This window comes from Taudactylus pleione, unplaced genomic scaffold, assembly GCF_031769625.1.
Source record: "Taudactylus pleione unplaced genomic scaffold, aTauple2 ptg000462l, whole genome shotgun sequence".
Taxonomy (NCBI): Eukaryota; Metazoa; Chordata; class Amphibia; order Anura; family Myobatrachidae; genus Taudactylus; species Taudactylus pleione.
Window position 1 is genome coordinate 2337519 of NW_028284864.1, and position 24219 is coordinate 2361737.

At 43.4% G+C, this 24219-nt stretch overlaps 1 protein-coding gene across 1 annotated transcript in view; it reads right to left on the reverse strand.

The window, feature by feature from the left end:
- LOC148504686 (uncharacterized) overlaps positions 1–20223 on the reverse strand; it is a 71867-nt gene extending 51644 nt beyond the window's left edge. Inside the window, 10 exon segments of the mRNA XM_088448616.1 lie at positions 5052–5189; positions 8698–8813; positions 8896–9022; positions 9155–9330; positions 11009–11080; positions 11164–11379; positions 12241–12337; positions 13163–13362; positions 16280–16353; positions 20169–20223. Of these exon segments, the coding sequence (XP_088304742.1) occupies positions 5052–5189; positions 8698–8813; positions 8896–9022; positions 9155–9330; positions 11009–11080; positions 11164–11379; positions 12241–12337; positions 13163–13362; positions 16280–16353; positions 20169–20223 (1271 nt within the window).
- Positions 20224–24219: the final 3996 nt, after the last annotated feature.

Below are 24219 nucleotides of genomic sequence, written 5' to 3' on the forward strand. Positions count from 1 at the left end.
AGTGACTCCTTCCTTCAGTAACAAAACCCTGCTTCAGGACAGCCGGAGCAAGGTCTGTAATAAATTACTTTTTATCACAGCGCTACACATCCACCCTACACTTCAGCTGACTGCTCTAAACAATCCCTTCTCTGTGGTTCTGTAAAGAACAGTATAGCTGTCAACTGCAGAGAGGTTCTGTAGGTACAGAAAGCAATAAAACTTAACTAATTAATGACTGGGTGTGCAGAGTGCAGGTCAGACTTTAATCATACTGCATTCCTCTGCTCACCTCAGTAGGGCATCCCTGTATAGCTTAATAGCCTGTAAATCTCTCTCTCTCTTTTTGCCCCGCCCCACCGCTGGGAAAAGGGCGCGATTTGCGGGTCCGCAAGCAGGGGGCGGGGCTAAATTATGCCATTTGCCCCATCCTGCCCATTTCACTAGGAAGTGGGCGGGATGCAGGAGATCTGCCTACTCTTCCGGGGGTGCGGGGGGTTACCCGAAAAATCGGGAGCCTCCCGCGACTTCCGGGAGAGTAGGCATGTATGCTGTGTACCTAGCATAACTGTGTGCTGTGCACAGCCTGGAGTGCAGTGTTAGTTTCCCCTTTGTATCACCTATAATGGGGAGCCTGATAACATAATGGTCCTATACATATTGGCAACAAATGAAGATTTACTTCAGTTAGGCCTGATTCTGTCGCACTTTTTAAACATACAAGCGACATATACCGAGAATAGTAATACAGAACTTGTACTGGGCATATATATTACCCTGTGGGACCTAACCCTGACAAAGAGTGCTGCTACTACTGTGTTACATAACAGCTTGGTATATGTCATAAATAGTAGCCCCTTATAGAAACCTGTGAGGGTTGTTTGTGCGATTGAAAAAGATATCTCCAATTTCTGCTGTGGTCTCCTCCTAGATACATGCAGGGGATACTTGAAATCTGCAGATATCTCCCGAAAATGGGTGTTTTTTTAGGGGGATATCCTGTAAATTTATTTTGATAAATAAGCACCAAAATAAGGAAGTTATACTGTATATTGCATTTGATTTATGTACAAAATAGAAGGAGTCATCTGTATAATAGTGTATGGTCTAGTGTGGTATCTCCTGGACGCAAGGAAATCTCGGGCTCTGAGGGCGTAAGTTAGAATTCCAGCGGTAAGGAGCAGTGCCAGGATCTATGAGCGGGATAACAATCTGTAGCTATCTGCAGTGGGTGAGCTGGAATGATCTTTAGTAGCTGCTGTGATCAGAGAGTTATGCTGGGTACACACTAGGATGATGGGTTGGTCAGCAGACCGATCTGCCGTCAGATTGGCCAATTGGTAAGCTAGACACACTTACCATTGCCCGTCCAGTTGTGATGTCAGTATCGACGGTCCCTGCAGCCAGTGTACGGGCGGTCGGTGGGTTGCCCATACACACCTGCAAATGCGCTAATAGATCTGTCAAATATATCGGCATCGGCTGTGTTGTAGGGCCGACCTGATATGTCTGTGAACGACGTTGTTCAGAAATATCGGGTGTACACATCTGTCGATGCACTCGCAATATATCGCTTGTCGATAGAACGAGCGATGTATCGCCAAGTGAGTATCCAGCATTAGAGGAGTCCGGGTCATCGAGAATAGCTAAGGTCATACAGAGGAGTCAGAGCGCTCTGCTTCAAGGTAGAGAGCACAATAATCTGGCAGTTTGTACAACTAATGCCAAATCTATAAACTCAGAGGATGCAAGTAATTGGCTGCAGACAAGTAGGCGGTATGCTGATCTGAGCATACTCCAAGAGAATGCAAAGTATATAAGTATATAATGCAAGAGGGCGGAGATGAATAGCTGCCCCTGGGACTGACCAGGCAGAGGAACTGCTCCCAATAACACAGGCCCAAGACTCAAGTCCTGTGCAGTCTGTTTGCACCTTAAGGAATATATTTACTGGTATGGGATTTTAAAAATGCCCCCTAGCAACCAATCAAATTCTACTTATCATTTATCTAACATTTACTAGAAGATAACTAGAATCTGATTGGTCGCTATGGGCAACAACTCCACTTCTAAAAAACAGCACTTCATTAAATATACAGGTTGAGTCTCCCATATCCAAAATGCTTGGGACCAGGGGTATTTTGGATAATGGAATATTCCGTATTTTGGAATAATTGCATACCATAATAAAATATCTTGGGAGTGGGACCCAAATACACACGCAGAATGCATTTATGTGTTATATATACACCTTATACACACAGCCTGCGGGTAATTTTCTACAATATATTCAATCATTTTGTGGCTCAAACAAAGTTTGTGTACAGAAATGAAATTCATTTATGTTTCATATACACCTTATACACACAGCCTGAAGGTAATTTTATACAATATTTTTAAACATTTGTGCCTTAGACAAAGTGTGTGTACATTGAACCATCAAAAATCAAAGGTTTCATTATCTCAGTAATGCCAAAAAATTCCGTATTTCAGAATATTCCGTATTTCGGAATATTTGGATATGGGAGACTCAACCTGTACCCCTAACTCTCAGATATACAGTACTTGTTATTCTGGCAGAACAGTGCAGATACTTTATTGTGCATTATCAAGGTAGTTATAATGAGCATATAACACTGCTTTTTCTTTGGTTTGTTTTTTGGGTTTGGCAATTCCCCAGTAATTGCATCTTCTGCTTATAGAACACACAAGAGAGAAACAGAATCTTCCCGCACTATATAGTATTATGTAATAATATTAACAAGTAGGAGATTTTACCCAAAATATGATAAATGAGTAATTCACGCTCTAAATATAATCAGAAAATGTGGTGGTGCTAACAACTGATTAGATATATATGTTCACAAGGAAACGAAAAAAAAACTAACCTTACTAAACTTATAATATGTTCATTACATCATTACAGATGACAACTACTGTGCTATAATCACTGCAGACAGAACACACGCACGGCTCTGTTAGAGTGCTAAAGGGCAATATATAATACGCTGTTAGAAATGAACTAATATCAGTACCTCGTCATTCCACTGTGCCTTTCATCAATTTATAAGCTGACAAGGAATATCTCTTTGTCGAATAAGTGCGATAACATATTATTAACTAATGGTATTTTTTGTATACAAACTAATCTATACTATACAGAAGATGAGCATGAACGAGAACACAGTCTAATAAAATCAGCCTGACTATGCTCATATGTTATTAAATACATGCATCTGTATAAATACGTGCAACTGCTAAAATATCATCCACTATAGAGTTTTGGTATAAGTCAGGACATAATCTAATGAGATCGGAATGATTATGTCCATGCCTTACTGAATACATGTGTGCATATGCTTTTTAGAATTAATAAATACGTGACTCATAACTAATATTACTAAAACAAGATTTTTCTAATCTGATACTTAAGACGCATACACACAACAATTTTTTTAACGATTATCGTTAAACGATATCGTTTAATGATAATCGTTTGAAAAAATCGTTCACTTTCTGAGTCAAACGGTGAACGATAATCGTTCATGCGCGTTTACGTTTGTAGTTCAGTCAGATTTGTCAACTCAACGATTTTCATTAAGGGAATATGCAAAAATTGTTTGTAGTTCATAAAAATCGTTCATTACACTTTAAAAAATCTGACAGAAAATCGTTCATAAAATCGTTTGTAACAAAATCGTTGTGTGTGTATGCAGCTTAAAGCTGCATACAGACACAATGATTTCGTTACCAACGATTTTATGAACGATTTTATGAACGATTTTCTGTCAGATTATCTGTCATATTTTTTAAAGTGTAATGAATGATTTTTTTGAACTACAAACGATTTTTGCATATTCCTTTAATAAAAATCGTTCAGTTGGTTAGTCTGACTGAACTACAAACGTAAACGCGCATGAACGATAATCGTTCATCGTTTTAACTCAGAAAGTGAATGATTTTCTCAACGATTGAATGATAAACGATATAGCTAATGATAATCGTTAAAAAAATCGTGTGTGTATGCACCTTAAGAAAGTTGTTACACTATATTAGTATGAACACATGTTGATACTAATTGATACATAACATATACAGATTATTCTAATTGTATCAATTATAAACAGTATCAATCCTATATGAGTCAGTATCATAAAGATATTTCACTCCCTGTGAAACCAATCTAATGATTAATAGGAAGAATTCATTCTACTATATATCTGTGATATCTATATCTTCATATTCGCAATTTGACAATTATTTATACCGACAATATAACGGTGGAACTTTCATTTTGATATCACAGAATTGCATCCATTTGTGAATATTGACACTAAGACAAATATAATATTGGATTAAAATAATTGATAGCAGTTTTAATCACTTTATTCATTTCTAATAACACTATATTTCTATTTATTATCTTATACTTTGTTCGCTTTCAATTCATGCATTTATTTTGACACTTATACATGAAAATGTATTACTTCCTAAGCTGCATACACAGTTACACACGTAAAGATTTTCTGTCCAACCAGCCAACTAGGTGATTGGTTGGAATGAAAACCTGGTAAGGGATGAAAGCAAATGACAATCAGCAATTTGCTCCCAAACGCCGGAAAATGGACAAAAACTGTTGTTTGAACAAATTGTTTAGATCAAACATTTAACGAACTTGTCTGACGTCCATGTTCATCTGTTTTCTGGCATTTAGGAGCAAATTGCTGATCATCAGTTACTCCCATACGTTACCAGATTTTCATTCCAACCAATCAACTAGTTGGATGGTTGGACAGATAATCTTTACGTGTGTATGGAGCCTTACCAATACGATTTTTAGCGCATATCTAATAAATTAAGATTTTACTTAAAATTATTCATTGGTGATAGAGTGCACCAATGTAGCTTCTGCTTATAGTTAACTTTAATCAGCACCATTTTTAAAGGTGAATTATCTTTCAGAACAAGAATCAACATCCAGCACACAATGGTGGGAATCTGTCATTCCCATGAAATGTATCATTGTCTATATATGTAACTTGTGGCACATTGGCAGCGCCGTGGTACTGTACCTTATAATGGGTATTGGAGTGGTCACGGGGGAGCTGTTAGGCTTTTTAGTGTCAGATCTGATTCCTAAATCCACTGAAGATATAAGTTGCCACCCGCTAACGGAATACCGATTGGAGACCCAGCAGCAGCTGCTTTCCCTGTTGAGACATAAAGTTGAATTCTCTTTGCATCCAAGTGGTGAGTCAGCCTTACAGCAGAGCATTGCACAGCTGCCTAAGCTATGTTTTAATGGTAAATAGCGGCAATTAGATATTTCCTTTTTCTCAGCAGATATATATTTATTTTTTAAATGTAATAATTGTAATTTTATTTTTTTTTTTAACTGAAAGCCCAAGTCTCAGCCTTCAGTTCCACTAAGCATGCTAGAACTGGGTAACTTTGTTACAAATGAGCATATTCCCTGTGGCCCAGAAGTTTAGCTGTCCTGACAATGGCCCTGATTCAGAGCCGGACGCAAGTGGCTGCTCGTTCGCTCCGAGCGATGTTTGCCCAACTGCGCATGCGTACGGATCGTAATACGCATGCGCGAACCACTCAGTGCGGCCGAAATTCATGTGCTCGCAAAATAGCGAATGCCTGATAATTTGAGTGACAAAGAGGCGTATGTGGGTGGTAACAGGGGAAGGTGCTTGAAAACAGGGAGTGGAGATCCGATCGCAGGCGTGCTTAAAGGTCAAAACGGGCGTTTTATGGGTGTGCATATTTAAAACAGCAGCGTCATTGACCACGTCACTGGGTTCTTTTATAGCCAGAACTGCTCGCAAAATTGTGGTAGCAAAAAACAACCACAAGAATAGCGAGCAGTTCATACCCTGGTCGATTTACTCGATTAATCTAATAAATAGCGGACATGACGTAGGATGCGAGCGGCCAGGGGGCGTATTTTTCCAAAAAACGAACGCAAGTTTTGTTCGCTCATTCAGACCTAGAGGCGTGAACAGACTGCAAACAGCGAACGGTTCATTTGAATAGCCACCCCTTGTTTTAGAACGAACGACCGCAAATAGCGAGTGGCTCTGAATGAAGGCCAATATTGCTAGTTTGCGGTGATAGGAGGTTTGCGATCATTGCGTTATGCTTATTGCGTCAACATAAAATGAGCCTTATTTCAGAATATCAGTAACTAGACCCCCTAGTGATAGAACTGGGGAGGGTCAAAATTAAACTATGATCCTAGTTCCAAACTATTGATATTTACTCGTTATTTTAATATTTAATTGAAAAATAGTATGTCAGACAAGAATTATGTGAAATTAGTTTTTACCTTTGGGCAACTTTAGTTTATAAGTTTCAATAAAACCACCTGCAATTTTTATTAAATACCTTATATTTTTGCACTGGCAAAATAACCTGGGTTATTGCCATGTCAACCTGGATTGCAGCTCAGTTGAAAAGGGACCAGGGTTGGATTACTGGGTTGACCAACCTGGATAGCGAGCAGGGTTGAATATGGTAATGACCCGTGTAACCTTGCAGTGTGAACCTTTAACACCTTATGAAGAGCTGGCTCGCGGCAGTGACTGACGCATTTCCCGTGGCTCCTTCCACGGCTTCATCAGAGGCATATGCTGCTCTTTCCTTGGGAGTCCTTTGCACTGCCTCCTTATAGTGGCTTCACCACCGCATAATCAGCCGCATATATCTGCTGTTATCCAGTGACACCGGTCATTGCCATGCCTTTATACCGGCTGTTTGAGCGGACATCAGCGGCTCCACTATTGTTCAGTAAGCCGCACACTCCTGCTGCCATTCAATGCTGCTTGCTGCAGTCGGTGGTTTCAGCACAGCTCATGCATAAGCAGGATCGGATCCCTTCCATTGACTGTTGGAGGGTCTAACTACATCCAGTGGGCTCTGTGTGTGGCAGGTTTATCATCTAGCCACAGTGCTAATAACAGAGAACGGCGATTCATTGCTACATCCAAGCACTGGAATCTAATTACCGGCATTTCGTCTACTCAGCACATACAGGGATTATAAATGTAAATGCAAGCGTTCTAGGAGGTCTGTCACCGAGGGCACCATCTACTATTTGTTCCTATGCTGGTGACAGTATATGATTTTCACTTTTGATATATTATTTCATTTATATGATATTCGCGCAGGTGGATTCTGCCACATGGATTTGATTATTTGTATCCTGCAGTTAATCAATCATAAAATCACCTGTTATTATTACATCTGTTTATTTTTAGCATACCTGTTAGTCTCATGTCATAGAATTGTTATATAATCTCCCAGCACTGTGCACCTTTCAGTACACTATCAGAATACTATTTGTAGATTCTACTAGGAGGCTTTATACCTCACCTCAAAGCTGCGGGTATTTATATACATAGATTGACTTATACTGCTTTTATACCTAAATTCCGGGTCTGACCAGGAGGTTGGAACAGGGTTCCAAACCGGATCAGATCCGGAATTTAGCCGGCGCCGACCTAGGATACTCCCGAGTCGGCGGCTGTTCACATCGGAACTGGGTCTGCAGTGACCCGGCTGTTCCGGAGTGGAAGTGGACGCTTGGAGATGACATAATCTCCAAGCGCCACTGAGGCCGGCATGCGGCACGCTCCAGGTCATCGTGACCCAAATCGCGCCGTTTACACTGCAGGATTTCATGGGTCATTCCTGTGTTAAACCCTGCAGGTTACCTCGGTTGATTGCCGGGTCACTCCACCCAGGAATCCAACCCTGTCTCCTTTTACACCAAGGAGCTACCCGGGTTTTAGCTCTGGTGTAAAAGGGGTATTAGTGTCTATTGAGGGTTGTTTTTTATTTGATATCAGTCCAATTAGGTGCAAGTTTGCAAAAGTGTGCCATGTTTGTTCCATGAAACTCACAAACATGGCACGAATGCTCCCTCCCCAGGAATGAGAAGTCCAATTAGAAATGCCAATTTAAAAGAAGAAAAAAAAAAATCATAAAAAACTTTTCCCGTTTATTCACAAACTAATTAAATTAAAACTGCAAAAAAAAAAAAGCATTAAAAAGGTGATTTTGTGGTGATTTGAGACCAAAATAACATTTTTAATCAAAAAAGTAATAAAAAAAAATGCTTTAAAAAACTATTTGAAAAAACGCACTTTATTTAAATTTGGGGTGCCTAAACTAACGGAAAAGGAGACTTATGTCTTACCTCTTTTTCTTCGACTCCATAGGGGGCACAGGGATGACTCTTGGGTATAGCCTGGAGAGGAGAGTCTGGGCACCAAACAGTTAATGAAATTACCCCCCTCTCCAGTATACCCCACCCCCAGCCAATGAACTTCAATTTAGTTTGCAAGACTATGGCAGGAGCGAGGCAGAGGCGAAGGAGAAGGAAGGCTGGCATACATACAGAACCATATACGCCATGGAAAGTACAGCCAGACCAGTCACCAAGAAAACTCCCCCTGACAGACATGAAGACTTCTTCCTCCACTAGGGGTCACAAGGATGACTCTGGGATGTCTTAAAGCTGTCCCCAATGGATGGGGATGCTCCTGAGCTGCAGTGAGCACAGAACACCCTAAGGCAGCGTCCGAGGACGCAAAAGTATCAAAAGCGTAAAATCTGATGACGATATGAGCAGACGACCATGTGGAAGCCTTACAGAGCTGTTCAACAGAAGCCCCATAGTGTGCTGCCCAAAAAGTTCCAACTGACCGGGTGGAATGGGCCATCACCACGGCAGGGGTAGGAAGATGTGCCAAGGAGTAAGCATGGCAAATGGTAAAGCGAAGCCGGCGGGCCAAGGTCTGCTTAGAAGCCGGCCAGCCCATCTTATGGACATCATATAAGACAAACAGAGAGTCCAACTTGTGAATCTCTCTGGTCCTCTTGACAAAGTCGGAGAGCACTCACCACATCCAACAAAGCCTCCGGCTGAGAAGGATCTGTAGTCTGGAATGCAGGAACTACTATTTCTTGATTAATATGGAAGCGGGATATGACCTTGGGAAGATAGCTTAGACGAGTCCTCAATACAGCCCTGTCGGCATGGAACACAAGAAATGGGGAGAGACACAAAAGGACGCTCAAATCCGATACCCTCCGACCAGACGCGTGAGCCAATACAAATCAACTGACTGTAACGACTCAAAGGGAGCTGAATGGAGAGTACGGAGAACTAAAGAAAGATCCCAGGGAGCCACAGGAGAAACAAACGGAGGCTGAACATGGAGAACCCCCTGGAAAAAAGTTTGCACTTCTGTTAGCAGAGCTATCTGCCTTTGAAAAAGGACTGACAAAGCCGAAACTTGGACCTTTAAGGTTGAGAGGCGAAGGCCCAAATCCAGACTGGTCAGCAGAAAAAAAAAGGACACGAGAAAGGCGGAAAGACCTGGGGTTTAAAGTAGGGATGTGCAGGCTCGTATAGGTTTGAATTTGCACGCCGAGTTCGGATTTTTCCCTCCAAAAAACGAGACTCAGAATGAGGCAAAACGTCATCTTGCATGGCCAAACATCATCATTCCTAGACAAAAGTTCCAGCACCCTGGACCTTATTCAGAGGCGGCCGTACGGTCTACGACCGCCTCAATGTTTTGCCAGTGCGCATGCGCACGAGGGAGCCGGCTCCCTCGTGCGCATGCGTGAGACCCGCTACGACCGACAGCGCCGGTCGTAGCGGGTCTCTTTCCAAAGGGGGTGAGCTGTCGATGTTGATTGACAGCCTACCCCGTTTGGAAGGCAGGCCAGGGGTTGGCAGCCCAAACGGAGGCGTTCCCATGGGAACGCCTCCCGTTTGGGGGAGGCCCCACTGAAAGCTTCCGGCTCTGACAGAGCCAGAAGCTCTCCGGGGCTTACGACAAGTGAGACCCTACCCTAGGGTCTCATTGTAAGCCCCGATGGTTGCGATGGTCTCTGACCATCGCGACCATCACCCGAGCGGTCGTTAGAGCTGTGGGTGTTAACCCACAGCCTAACGACCGCAACAGAGGCGGGCGGTCAGGATGCAAGTGACCGCCCAGTTTCTGAGCAACCGCTTGCATCCTCCGTCCGCCTCTGAATGAGGCCCCCAGTTTGGGAACCGCTGCCCTAGTCAAACACCAAGAAAAATAGGTATGCCTGTGATAAATGTGTGCTGAGGAATGCTTCCTAGCCTGCAGCATGGTTCAAACAACCCTTCTGGAGAATACTTTTGCTGTTAGGATGGACGTCTCAAGAGCCATCCCGTAAAAGCAAGACAGGCTAGATCCGAATGGAAGCAGGGGCCCTGAGTCAGAAGATCCGGCCGCCATGGAAGACGCAGAGGGGCATCTATGGACAGGCCCAGCAGATCTCCATACCACACCATCCCGGACCAATCTGGAGCCACCGGGATCAGAGTGCCTCCTTCCAGTTTGAACTTTTGATCGACCCAAGGATTCATTGAGGGGCCAATAGTGCATCTACCAGCAGAGCTTCCGGGTCCCCGGTGCGGGAGCAATATCTCAGAAGCTGATGATTGTAGCGAGACGCCATCATTTCAATGTCTGGTAGGCCCCAGCGATGGACTAATAGCTGGAAGATGTCCGGATGTAACACCCACTTGCCTGCATGGACATCTTGACGACTTAGGAAGTCCGCTTCCCAATTTTGAACGCCCAGGATGAGGACTGCGGACAGTGCTGGAAGATGATGCTCCGCCCAGCAAAGAATTCTGCCGACTTCTTGCATGACTCCTTGACTGCGAGTGCCACCTTGATGATTTATGTAGGCCACCGCGGTTGCGTTGTCTGACTGTATCTTCACTGGACGTCCCCGAAGGAGGTGCTGTGCCTGACAGAGCCCTGTACACGGCACAAAGTTACAGGATGTTGATGGAAAGCTGGCTCTCCTGATTCCTCCAATGGCCCTGAAAGGTTAGCTGACAAGTAAAAGCCCCCCACCCTCGAAGGCTTGCATTGGTGGTGAGTAGGACCCAGTCCTGGATCCAAAAGGGCTGTCCCTTGTCTAGATCAGAACGCTGGAGCCACCACAGTAGGGAGAGACGTACCTCCTGGGGAAGGTTTAGAGTCTGAGCCTTGAGGTTTGGGCATGACTTGATCCAATGCTTCAGAATGAGACCCTGGAGAGGCTGGGAGTGAAACTATCCATACTCCACCATGTCAAAAGTTGACACTAACAACCCCAGATTTTGCATGCACTCGCCGTTGACTGAGAAAGTTGCAAATTCTGGTTTGTAATGACAAGATCTTGTCCAGAGGGAGGGAGACTCTCTGAGCTCTGAAGTCCAACAAGGCTCCCAGGTGGAGTATCTCCTAGGATGGAGATAGTGTTGATGTTTTCCAATTGATTATCCACCCGTGTGATTGAAGAAGTGCTACCGTAGATGGATGTGATCCCTGAGAACTGCTGGAGATTGTGCTAAGAGAAGCATGTCATCCAGGTATGGTAAAATTCTGATGCCTTGGCGGCGCAGATGTACTGTCATGACTGCCATGACCTTCATGAACACACAAGGGGCCGTGGACAAATGGCAATGCTCAAAATTGGTAGTGATAGGTTTGGATAACATCGGAAATTCTGCCACTGTCTTTTTCTGCCTTTCAAAAACAAGTGCCTTGGTCCTAGGAGGTTGCTCCAACTCTTCCAGTAATAGAATAGATTTAACTGCTCTAATTAGAGCCTCTACATCTACAGGGGACATAGGCCCTCATTCAGACCCGGTCGTTAGATGCAAGCGTCGCTCTGAATGAGGGCGGCCGCTTGCATCTTGAAGTGCGGCCTCCTGGTTGCTAGCTAAGCTGTGGGTTACCACCCACAGCTCTAGCGAGTGACCAGGGTGATGGTCGCGATGGTCAAGACCATCGGGGTTGCGGCGAGACCCTAAGGTTGGGTCTCGTCAACCGCAAGCCCCAGGAAGCTTTCTGCTCTGATCGAGCAGGAAGCTCCCCACTGACATCATTGCTGATGTCAGTGGGGCCGCCCCCAAACGGCAAGCGTTCCGTCAGGAACGCCTCTGTTTGGCCCGCCACTCTCCCTGCCCACCTCCCAAATGGGGCAAGCTGTCATTCAACATTGACAGCTCGCCCCCTTTGGTGCGAGACCCATAGTGATGGAGCGCCCGTCGCTAGCCGGGTCTCGCGCATGCGCACGTCGGAGCCAGCCCTGAAAAGACTGGGCAACGGTCTGCATCCAGGGGGGCTCCGCCATGGAAAGTTGAGGCATAGCGACGGGGACAGGTGGTACTAGCACTGACATAAGGTCTACATATTGTGACATTACCTGTGTTAGCTGCGATGCCCAAGCCAGTTCTTGAGTAAAAGCTATAGGCAAAATCACCTGTTGTAGGTTCCCAAAGCAGGCCATTATGCTCCGGGTCCTGAGGAGAAATGACAGTAAGACACTGTTTACAAGAACGCATTGCTGTAGAGCCCGCCTCCTTAGTAATCTTATTTCTGGACATTTAGTAAGTCACAGATATCACTACACACCAAGTAGTCAGTAATGTGTAAGCAAATAAGGGTCTTTGGTAGTGCTAGTATATATATTACAGTATACAGTACATGAACTCTAAAGACAGCAGAGCTGACTGACTGTATAATTAAGCTGTACTCAACCCTGTAAGGGAGGTTCCCAGCCACAGTGGCACAGATATAAGGAAAAGTACACTTACATACATCATGCACTCAGACCACTCGATGCAGAAAGTGGGCAATAAATCAACAAACCAGCGCAGTATAGCAGGAAGGAGCGATGACTGTAGTGCGATCTGGGTCACAATGACCTGGAGAGCGCCGCATGCCGGCCGAGCCAGGTCACTGCAGACCCTGCTCCGGTATGAATGGCGCCGACTCGGGAATATCCTGGGATGGCGCCGGCTAAATTCCAGGTCTGATCCGGTTTGGAACCCTATTCCAACTTCCGGGTCAGACCCGGAATTTAGGTATAAAGGCGGTATAATTCACTTTTACGTGGAAATTTGCTAATCAGCCCGGGATTTTTCCCTGTGTGAAAGGGTCATCCCGAGACTAAATTTAGTCCCAGGATGACCCTTTCACTAAGGAAAAATCCTGGGTTGTTTAGCAAGTTACCGGGTAAAAGTGAATTACCTGGTAATTTTATTTCCAGTGTGGAAGGGGTATTAGTTTATCTAAAGGAGAAAATTTCCTTCAATGAAGCTGATTGCTGACTGCAGAGATCTTACATAAGCTGGAAGGGTTTGTCATTGTGTACTCGTCTCGTGATGCGACCTTCATACTGGTACCAGCGGTTGGGGAATGACGTTCTGTTATCCACAGCTTCAATACTACGATAAGTCTCGTAACCGCAATCCCCAGAAAAACAGTCCCAGTAAAAATAATCGCCATATCCATCAATAAAAGACGACTTAAATTTGAAGTCAACCTGAAAGACATTAAACTCATATTAACAATTTACTAAATATTTCAGAAAATATCCAAAGTTATATTTTTTTTAATTACCACTAGGATATATGGTGCAACCAAATAGTATAGTTCACTTCATTTAATACATAAGTTATATCTACAATACCCCCCTCGCCTCTTCCCCTCCCCCCCAAAAAAAATTAAATACATTTCTGGGAAGAAGGCATGAGCACATTTAAAAAAACAAAACAAACTTTCAGCATGAAAATAATAATTTATTACAGCCACAGAACTTAGTTTTTTAGCGTTTCACTCTGCTAATGCTGCAACAATTATCATGAGCCAGGAGGGAATCACAATTATGGGAATTAGTTACTATCCCGGCGGTTGGGATGCCGGCACTCAGAGCACTGGAGCTGGAATCCAGGCCACCGGAATCCCGACAGTAGGTATTAGGGTTAGGCACTAGGTGGAGGGTTACAGTTAGGCTACGGAGGGGAAGGGTTAGGGTTAAGCTGCGGTGGGGTTAGGGCAGGGTTGCCGACATTTGGCTCCCTCCTTCTGGGAGGGAGCTGTCGGGCAACCACACAGTGGGCATGTCGCGGCGACAAGGGGGCATGGCCTGGAGCATGACGCTTCGAGATTGATGGCATTGTGAAGCAGGGGCGGGGCTATGATGACGCGATTCAGCGCAAATCGCGTCACCAGCACCCCCCGCTGCCGGGGTTTATACAGCCGGCTCGCTGGGGCTGGGAGACTTGCCTGCCTTTCCTGGGGGCCGGGAGCGGCACCCGATTTTTGGAAGGGTAGGCAAGTATGGGTTAGGGTTAGACTGCACGGAGGGAGGGTGAGGGTTAGCCTGCTGGTAAGGTGGGTTAGGGTTAGGTCACTTACCTGATTGGGTCAGGATTCTGCCTGACGGGATGCCGCTGTCTGTATTCTGACCACTGGAACCCCGACCGCCGGGATTCCATACCCGACCCCTATTTAAAATGTTTTGCAGGGGTAATTGTATATTGTATTGCCCTCATGCATGAACAAAGCAAAAAAACTAAATATTCTAACAAAGCATTTTTGACGGTTTAACTTATGTTTATTTAATCACTTAAATAGAGGAATGTTTTTTTAAAAAAACCCTTGGGGCTCAATTTCACCCTGACTCGCTGATTTTTGTACACTGACGGCGAACAGAGATCAGTGAGTCCGGATCTACCGTAAGCATGGCAAATACCTGCACTTACTCACCAGGGGCGGGATGCACTAACAGAGTGCAATACTTCCCGCCAGTCACCGCATTTGTTCTGATCGCACATGCACTAAAATATGCGATCAGTACAGCAAAGGACAGCTCTTCCGATAAGAGCTGTTCTTTGCGATCTCCACTGCACAGTGGACTTCCGGGTTTATGATCCGGGAGTCCACCTGCGCGTGGGCAGAGTGACGCGGCGGCCGCGGGGCATGCTGGGAAGGATCGGATCCCTCATAGAAGCGCGATGCGGTAGAAGAACATAGGCTTCTATAGGGTAACGCCAGCAGGGTTGCCGACATTTGGCTCCCTCCTTCTGGGAGGGAGCTGTCGTTACACTCCGTATCGGAGCCCGGCGGCCAGGAGAATGGTGCATACGGAAAATGCGGTAAACAGGGATCTTACTGCATTTTCCGTTTAGTGCATCCCGCACCAGGACTCCTAGGGGCGAGCTCATTGAATGGACTCCTAAATCCCTCTGCACATTTTATATCAGCCCCATCTCATGGTCTTACCAAGGTGCAAAGTTACTGCTTTTTTTCTGCTTTGCTCCCAGCTCAGAATCATTTCTATAATATTTATGTTTCTGTTGGGCTTTTTGGGTTTTTAAATAATACATTCAAATCCCAAATATCATTTGCAACTGCATACAATAACAGGGCCAGAACTGCATACAATAACAGGGCCAGAACTGCATACAATAACAGGACCAGGCCAAGTATAAAGCTTCTATTGCTCTGGGCCAGAATCGCAGAGAGGCTGCTTTGGAGGTTTTGAAATGGCAAAAATTCACAAATAGCGATAATACATGTAAAATATATTCTGCACAAATTGTCCAAAACACAAACAAACAAACTGTACATAAACAAACATAAACAGTGTCAGACCTCAAAATATTTTCGGCTCCGCCCCCAATGCAGCATCATTACCCGGCCACCTCCCCCGCTGTTTGCAGACATTCAGCTCCCTCCCGGAAGGAGGGAGCTGAATGTAGGCAAGTATGAAATAAATGAATCACAGTATGTCCACTCATAGGAATTACAGGTCCATAAACCCGCTTATTAGTATAGGCCAGGGGAAGGCAACCTGTGGAACTACATCTCCCAGAATGCCCTGCCACAGTTTTGCTGTTAGGTAACGCTAAAAATGTGGCAGGGCATGCTGGGATGTGTAGTTTCAAAGCAACTGGAGTGCTATGAAGAGGACAAGAAACATATGTTCTGTCTTCTGTTCATGCCTACAGGTAATTGTAGGATTTATTTGCGGTCATCATCTAACCAACATCAGGAATGTAAGTATGTGTTATGTGGGATATACTCTGTGTATGATGTGTGGGATTTCCATTGGGATGGAGATTAGGCTGTACAGTCCCCTATGTAATATGCATTTGTGTGTATGCAGCCTAAGGGGTATATTTACTAAAGTGCAGGTGTTTAGAAGTGGAGATGTTTCCCATAGCAACCAGTCAGATTCTAGCTATTATCTTCTAGAAGGTGTTAGATACATGTTAAGTAGAATGTGATTGGTTGCTATGGGCAACATCTCCATTTCTAAAAATCTGCACTTTAGTAAATGTACCCCTAAGAGTCACCATTTATAGTGTGGGCAGAGGCATTGTAGACATAGTCAAAGACAGAATTAGGATTTCATCAACAACAATGAAACATTGGTTACTGGCCTGACATCTTACCGTCCATCCATCAAGGTGCTTCTCTCTTGCTCGGAAAGATATGGTTCCACCCTGCATGTGGGACCCTGATACACCTGTGAAGGCAAAAACACACAGAATTAACACCAGAGCTCCCTCCATCTCTGCGTCGCTCCTACCCTGAGCCAGGAGTCACAATGCTGACCTTATATATTATATTTGAAGCATCATTGAAGGGCGTAAAGCTTGTAACCTTTGTGTTGGAAAAGAAATCCCAACAATAAACTAAATGGCCAATTTTTTTTATCTGGCTTATACACAGAAGATTGATGAGCTCCATATACACTTCAGCTTCAACAATCATGCTACTGAATGAGGGAGTTATTATAGATTATATATTTGTATAGCTAGAGTAAATGTTTCATAGGTAAGTATCCTTAGGACAATGTTTGATGCAGTAAAAGGATAAATGTGTTCGTTCTCACTATTCATGAGATCAGACTGACTTCTGTGGGTCCATTCAGACACTATCCATCATGGTTATTATTTATGCAAAAACAAACTTCATTTATAATACATGGAGGCTAAAAACAGAGTGGCAGTTAGCAAGTGAGTAAATTGCAAGCCATCTATAGGTAGTAGCTGCAAACGTGCACAAACATAAACTGTAGCGGAGATTCAGGGGTTGTCTCTAATGCAGCATCTTGGAAATGTTATATTGTAGAGTCTCTTGGATATTACATGGTCATAGTCAGTTCAGACACAAATGTCGCAGTGATCCCAGGGGGGGATTTACTAGGCTGCCCGGTGGGATTGCAACGTTTTGTGGCGAGTTTTCATCAGCCGATTTACTAAACTCTAAACCACCACAAAACAACGCTGAGAAACCACACTTTAGTATAAATAATGTAGTCTGGGTATTACTGATTAAAAGTATAGATATGAGCAGTTTTTTTAAGGCAAGTATTTGAAATTCGCAGCAATCTCGCCCGAAAAAATTACCTGTCTTTTACAGGTGTGTTGGTTGTAGCGGTGAAGCTAGGCTTTCTGTCACCATGGGCAAAGCCTCGGCGACGCCTGTCTACAGTATCTATCTATCTATCTACCATATATCTACCTACCTATCTAATATCTGTCTATCTCATATCTATCTAATATCTGTCTATCTCATATCTATCTAATATCTGTCTATCTCATTTCTATCTCATATCTATCTATCTATCTATCTATCTATCTATCTATCTATCTATCTATCTATCTCATATTTGTCTATCTATCTATCTCATATCTGTCTATCTATCTATCTATCTATCTATCTATCTATCTATCTATCTGTCTATCTATCTATCTACAGTCAGGTGCATAAATATTGGGACATTGACAGAATTTTCATATTTTGGCCTCTATTCACCACCACAATGGCTTTGACATGAAACAAACAAGATGTGCTTTAACTGCAGACTTTCAGATTTAATTTGAGGGTAATTACATCCAAATCAGGTGAACGGTGTAGGAATTACAACGGTTTCTATATGTGCCTCCCACTTTTTAAGGGGCCAAAAGTAATGGGACAAACTAAACAATCCTAAATCTAACTTTCACTTTTTAATACTTTGTTGCAAATCCTTTGGAGGCAATTACAGCCTGAAGTCTGGAACGCATAGACATCACCAGACGCTGGGTTTCATCCCTGGTGATGCTCTGCCAGGCCTCTACTGCAAATGTCTTCAGTTCCTGCTTGTTCTTGGGGCATTTTCCCTTCAGTTTTGTCTTCATCAACTGAAATGCATGCTCAATCGGATTCAGGTCAGGGGATTGACTTGGCCATTGCATAACATTCCACTTTTTAGCCTTGAAAAACTCTTTGGTTGCTTTTGCAGTATGCTTCGGGTCATTGTCCATCTGCACTGTGAAGCGCCGTCCAATGAGTTCTGATGCATTTGACTGAATATGAGCATATAATATTGCCCGAAACACTTCAGAATTCATTCTGCTGCTTTTGTCAGCAGTCACATCATCAATAAATACAAGGGAACCAGTTCCATTGGCAGCCATACATGCCCACGCCATGACACTACCACCACCATGCTTCACTGATGAGGTGGTATGTTTTGGATCATGAGCAGTTCCTTTCCTTCTCCATACTCTTCTCTTCCCATCACTCTGGCACAAGTTGATCTTTGTCTCATCTGTCCATAGGATGTTGTTCCAGAACTGTAATGGCTTTTTTAGATGTTGTTTGGCAAACTCTAATCTGGTCTTCCTGTTTTTGAGGCTCACCAATGGTTTACATCTTGTTGTGAACCCTGTATATTCACTCTTGTGAAGTCTTCTCTTGATTGTTGACTTTGACACATATATACCTACCTCCTGGAGAGTGTTCTTGATTTGGCCAACTGTTGTGAAGGGGTTTTTCTTCACCAGGGAAATAATTCTTCTGTCATCCACCACAGTTGTTTTCCGTGGTCAATCCGGGTCTTTTGGTGTTGCTGAGCTCTCCGATGCATTCTTTCTTTTTAAGAATGTTCCAAACAGTTGATTTGGCCACACCTAATGTTTTTGCTATCTCTCTGATGGGTTTGTTTTGATTTTCAGCCTAATGATGGCTTGCTTCACTGATAGTGACAGCTCTTTGGATCTCATATTGAGAGTCGACAGCAACTGATTCCAAATGCAAATGTCACACCTAGAATCAACTCCAGACCTTTTACCTGCTTAATTGATAATGAAATAACGAGGGAATAGCCCACACCTGTCCATGAAATAGCTTTTGAGTTGATAGTCCCATTACTTTTGGCCCCTTATAAAGTGGGAGGCACATATAGAAACCGTTGTAATTCCTACACCGTTCACCCGATTTGGATGTAATTACCCTCAAATTAAATCTGAAAGTCTGCAGTTAAAGCACATCTTGTTTGTTTCATTTCAAAGCCATTGTGGTGGTGAATAGAGGCCATAATATGAAAATTCTGTCAATGTCCCAATATTTATGCACCTGACTGTATCTCTCACAAAACTCCCCTATGACTAATATGCATATTATTTATATTACCCCATGTGATCTTTTGCTATCAGTGTGTGCCTCTATCTATCTATCTATCTATCTATCTATCTATCTATCTATCTATCTATCTATCTATCTATCTATCTATCTATCGTACACACACACACTTATACTGTATATTAGGAAAAGGCAAGAGATGATAACATTGGCGCCTTTTGTACTAAAACTGACTCAGTTAAAAAATATATAGATAAAAACAGTGCTAGTTAATATAATTATATATGTGGAAAACCTGAAAATATAGAAAAAAAAGTAGGAGGCACTCCACAAAAAGTGATGGGTGGGTGCTCCAAATCAGAAATTCTGTGGTGGTGAATAAACAGATAGTGACGAGTTATAAAAAATAAAGGCGAGTGAATCGCCTAATGGTGCTCAAAAAAAGCCTTTTGCATATAAATGTTTTTTTTTAGTACCTTATAGGTGTAGTTCTAAATTTATCCATACCAATAATACATGTGAAGTAATAAAGTAGTATCTTTAAAGTGCAAAAAAGTGTATGGGTCTGTGTAGGAATATTAATCCCAATATCTATACCTAATTTAAATATGCAAATACAATATAGGGTTATTTAAACATGATAAATCCCAACCTCAATCTCCCAAATCAGTAAGATCTGGGAAGGCTTCTGTGTTGTTAAAAAAAACCAGTACACAGTACAAAAAAAAAATACGTGCATCCCCTCCCCACAAGCATAACCAGCCGCGGGCTCTGAAATGAGTAGGGGTCCCCTGTATTTTCAATAACCAGCACCGGGCTCTTTCTAGCAGCGGGGGGGGGGGGTAATGCCACAACCAAGGGAACCCTTTCACCGGGTCCCCCGGCCAAAGCATTACTGCTGATCGCTAGTCAGCCCAGGCACTCTATTACATTGCCCGAGTTCCATGCTCACAATGGTAAAACATCTGGATGCGAGTTTCGACATGTTCTTCACACCCTATTACATCTCACCCAAGGAGTCAGATTACCGAAGGATCTGCGACCATGTCTTTGTATGTTACTATGTTTATAGAAGCGCTTGTAATTATGTAACTAAGGTGTATCGTTTAGTAATAATAAGATGTTTTGGCAATGTTTTACATACAATACACTCAATACTTATATATACAGACAAAAATGTTTAAAGCGCTTTCTGTGAGAGTGTAGTTTTGAACTGGTTCCCCGTCACTGGCAATGTGATAAGTTCACAAGTAGCGTGTTAAACACTTGCCCTACCTTTCCCTATCGGTGGTGTTCACCACGTAACTTGTACTAAAGCCAGAATAAAGGACTATGGGTCTCATTCAGACCCGGTCGCAAGCGCTGAGCGCTCGCAACCGGGTTGATGTTAAGGCCCTGCGCACGCGCAGCGGCCGCACTGCGAGTGCGCAAGCCCCGGAGCGAGAGCGAACTCTCTCGCTCCGGAGCTCACTACAGAAGGGGTGGCTGTCGATGTTGATCGACAGCTCGCCCCCGTTTTGTAGGCGGGGGGGTGGGTACACAAATGGAAGCGTTCCTGACAGAACGCCTGCCGTTTTATGGGCGGCCGCACTGATATCAGCAGTGATGTCAGTGGGGAGCTTCCTGCTCGATCAGAGCAGGAAGCTCCTTGGGGCTTGCGGGTGCCGAGACCCAACCTTAGGGTCTGGTCGCAAGCCCCGATGGTCGCGATGGTCTTGACCATCGCGACCATCAACCTGATTGGTCGCTGAAGCTGTGGGTGGTAACACAGCTTAGCTAGCGACCAGGAGGCCGCACTTAAAATTGCAAGCGGCCGCCCTCATTCAGAACGAGCGCTCGCTTCTTGCGAGCGCCTCTGAATGAGGGCCTATGTGTGTTAAAATCGGGTGTGTTTTATTTCAATAGGATAAAAATGGGATAAAATAAAAATATATTAGATGAAAACGCTAAGTGTATTTTGTGCACTCAACAGATTGCGTACAGAAAAACATTTTGCTTGCATTTATCAGCAGATTGCATCATTGTATTCAACTTATTGCTAGGTCCAATTCAGGATTATATGAGAGATAGGTTGTTTTATATATAAGCGCCACGATTGTAAGAATATTTTATATTATAATTATATTAGGACGTCCTGAGGAAATTTTTTTAATAAAAATGAAACGTTGACCACAGAAGGATACTGGTTGGTGATTAGGTGTTATTACACCATCCATACTATTTTCAAGAAGTCCTGTGAGTGCCACTATAATTGTTTCTACATACAATACTTTGGTCTGGAGGCACCCAGGCATGATGGACTGTTTTTACAATTGAGTGTCGGCCTGCTATTGTTGTTATATCAATACACTTAGCGTTTTCCTCTAATATATTTTATTTTATCCCATTTTTTATCCTATTGAAATAAAACACACCCGATTTTAACACACAGAGGGGCCTATTCATCAACACTAAAATAAAGTTTTTATGACATTTTCCTTAATTATCGTTATTTTAGTATTCATGAAGACACTTAACACAGGATATATCACTGATATCTCCTGGTTAAGTCCGCCTGCGTTAATTTCCATACTCCCCATACATTAGTATGGGGATATGGAAATTATGGTATTCATCAAATTCCAAAAATTATGTATTTTCGGAATTTGATGGTGTTACTATACGCCACTCTCAGGTGGCGTATATAGCAGGTTACACTCACCTGCTGTTGGCTGGGCAGGTCCTCTGCCAGTTCCCTCCATTACTCTGGTCGCTTCTCAGGCTCTGTCTGCTGTGCTGACACTGTGTTCTCCAGGCAGAACGCAGCAAAGTTTAGAAAAAAAAATAATTTTTTTTCCCCTAAACTTTACTGTGCTCTACTGGGAGAACACAGTGTCAGCACAGCAGACGGAGCCGGAGGCGGCTGCAGTGGGCAGGTAAGTGGAGGACAGGGGGAAGGTGAGCGGAGGGGGGACAGAATTACCGCAGCTCTAGGCAGTGCTGCGCATGCGCTGCTTTTACGGATGTAACGGCGCATGCGCAGCACTGATTACAGCTGCGATAAGTTAGAGTAGATAAGGAAAAGTATCTATTTTTCGAAAAGCTGTCATCCCAAAAATGATAGCTTTTCGGAATAGATACTTATGGGGAGGAGGAATGATGAATTCCTCCGGTAATTAGGTAGAACTCCATGCGAGTTCTAAACCTAATTACCTCGAGAGAATTTTGTGTGTTAATGAATAGGCCCCATAGTCCTTTATTCTGGCTTTAGTATAAGTTAAGTGGGATCGTTAAGCAATTAAACTGATCTAAGGAATCAGCCAATCACAGCACCCCCACAGGAATTAAAGACAGATTTCATGACACAGGCACCTTGAAAAAGTCCTACGTGATGAAACGTGTTGGTGTTAACGGACCCCCCACTGACGTCATCTGTGAGTGAGCACGAGCGGCAGTCAGACGGAGACCACACACAGCTGACTGATATTAGCCAGATACACAGGACTAATTAATTAAAAAGCTGCTTAAACCTTTTGGGAGCGCTAGATATCTGTTTACATGTCTTTGTATGTTATCGCTTGGATTTGCGTAGGCACCGGTGGGCATCTCAAAACATATCTCTGCGGTTGTGACATTTGCATATTCTCGCATAGCTGCTGGGTAGAAATTTGCAGCTGCGGCAACATTACTGTACATCTCTGAATCAGGCCCTCCGTACGCAACTGTACAGAGAATAGGACACTTGGATTTGCACATGTGCAGTAAGGGATTTCTAGACTTTATGCTCATGCGCACCAGCAAAACATCACTCCATTGCGGGCACATCGGAATAACGTCCATCTCTGGATCAGACCCTGAGTCTGAATTAGTCCCAAAGACGCAAATGGATTTGCAATCGCATTTTGCGCCTCCGTTTCAGTCTGACACTGAATAAGGCCCTGGGCCGGATGTACCAAGCATCGCATTTTCCAGGCGATACATCTGGCCACTTATAGCATGCATAGCTGTGTTCATTAACGCCATATGCATGAATTATGATAAGAGCCGTCCTTTGCATTGTGAGGATTTCCGAGTTTATGACCAGGGCGTCCTACTGCACATGTGCAAGCCGCGGGGGGTCCCTCTCAAAGGAACTCTGCATTAAAAAGTCTATAGGCTTCTATAGGCAATGCTTATTGGGCTTCACTTGCCACTTCCCAGAGCCCGATGCATCCCGACACATCACAGCCCAATAGCATTCTATGGGGACTTCCGTGTCGGTGGTCCGCAGAGATATATATGGAGAATGCAGCAAATTTTTGACAAAAATTTTAGGGTTAATACATCTCGCCCCCAGTATGACATTGTGCACAAGAACATTGATTTGATAGAAATGAGGAAGCACATGATTATTCACAAGGAAACATCTAACTGTGTTATCAGTGATTTCCATTCCCATGACTGGAGACCGTGCACTAAAACGATGTTATCTGAGCTGTTCTATAGTGAAATAACGTATGATAAGGAATAACACTTAAAAGCAATTTAAGTAAACCTAATATTTATAAAGGAAAGATTATACTGCAGCTATAATGTATATAAATGTCGAAGTTGAATAATTGGCTGAGACAAATTCAGTTTAAAATGTAATCGCGGCGACGCCATCTTGCAAATGGCCGCAAGACTCCATTTTGCAAATGAGATCGCAAGACACCATTTTGTGGCCAGCGTCAATTCAAGTTATAACTCAGGAGCTAAGAACAGATGGCAATGTTTTTGTTAACCTACCAAGAGCAACTGGAAAAACAAGCTTTCTGAGTAAAAGTAAATAAGAATAGACAATGGGTATTTTTACATACAAATTGGGAATCCCTGGATGCAGATAAAGTATAGTTGTGGCAATTGTAATATAATCCAGGCATTGATCTACACAATTGGATTTGTCTGAATCCTAGACAGGATGGCCCCAAAGTCCACAGCTTGAGGTGCTAATACATTTGCATTTCACACAAGAGTCTGTGAG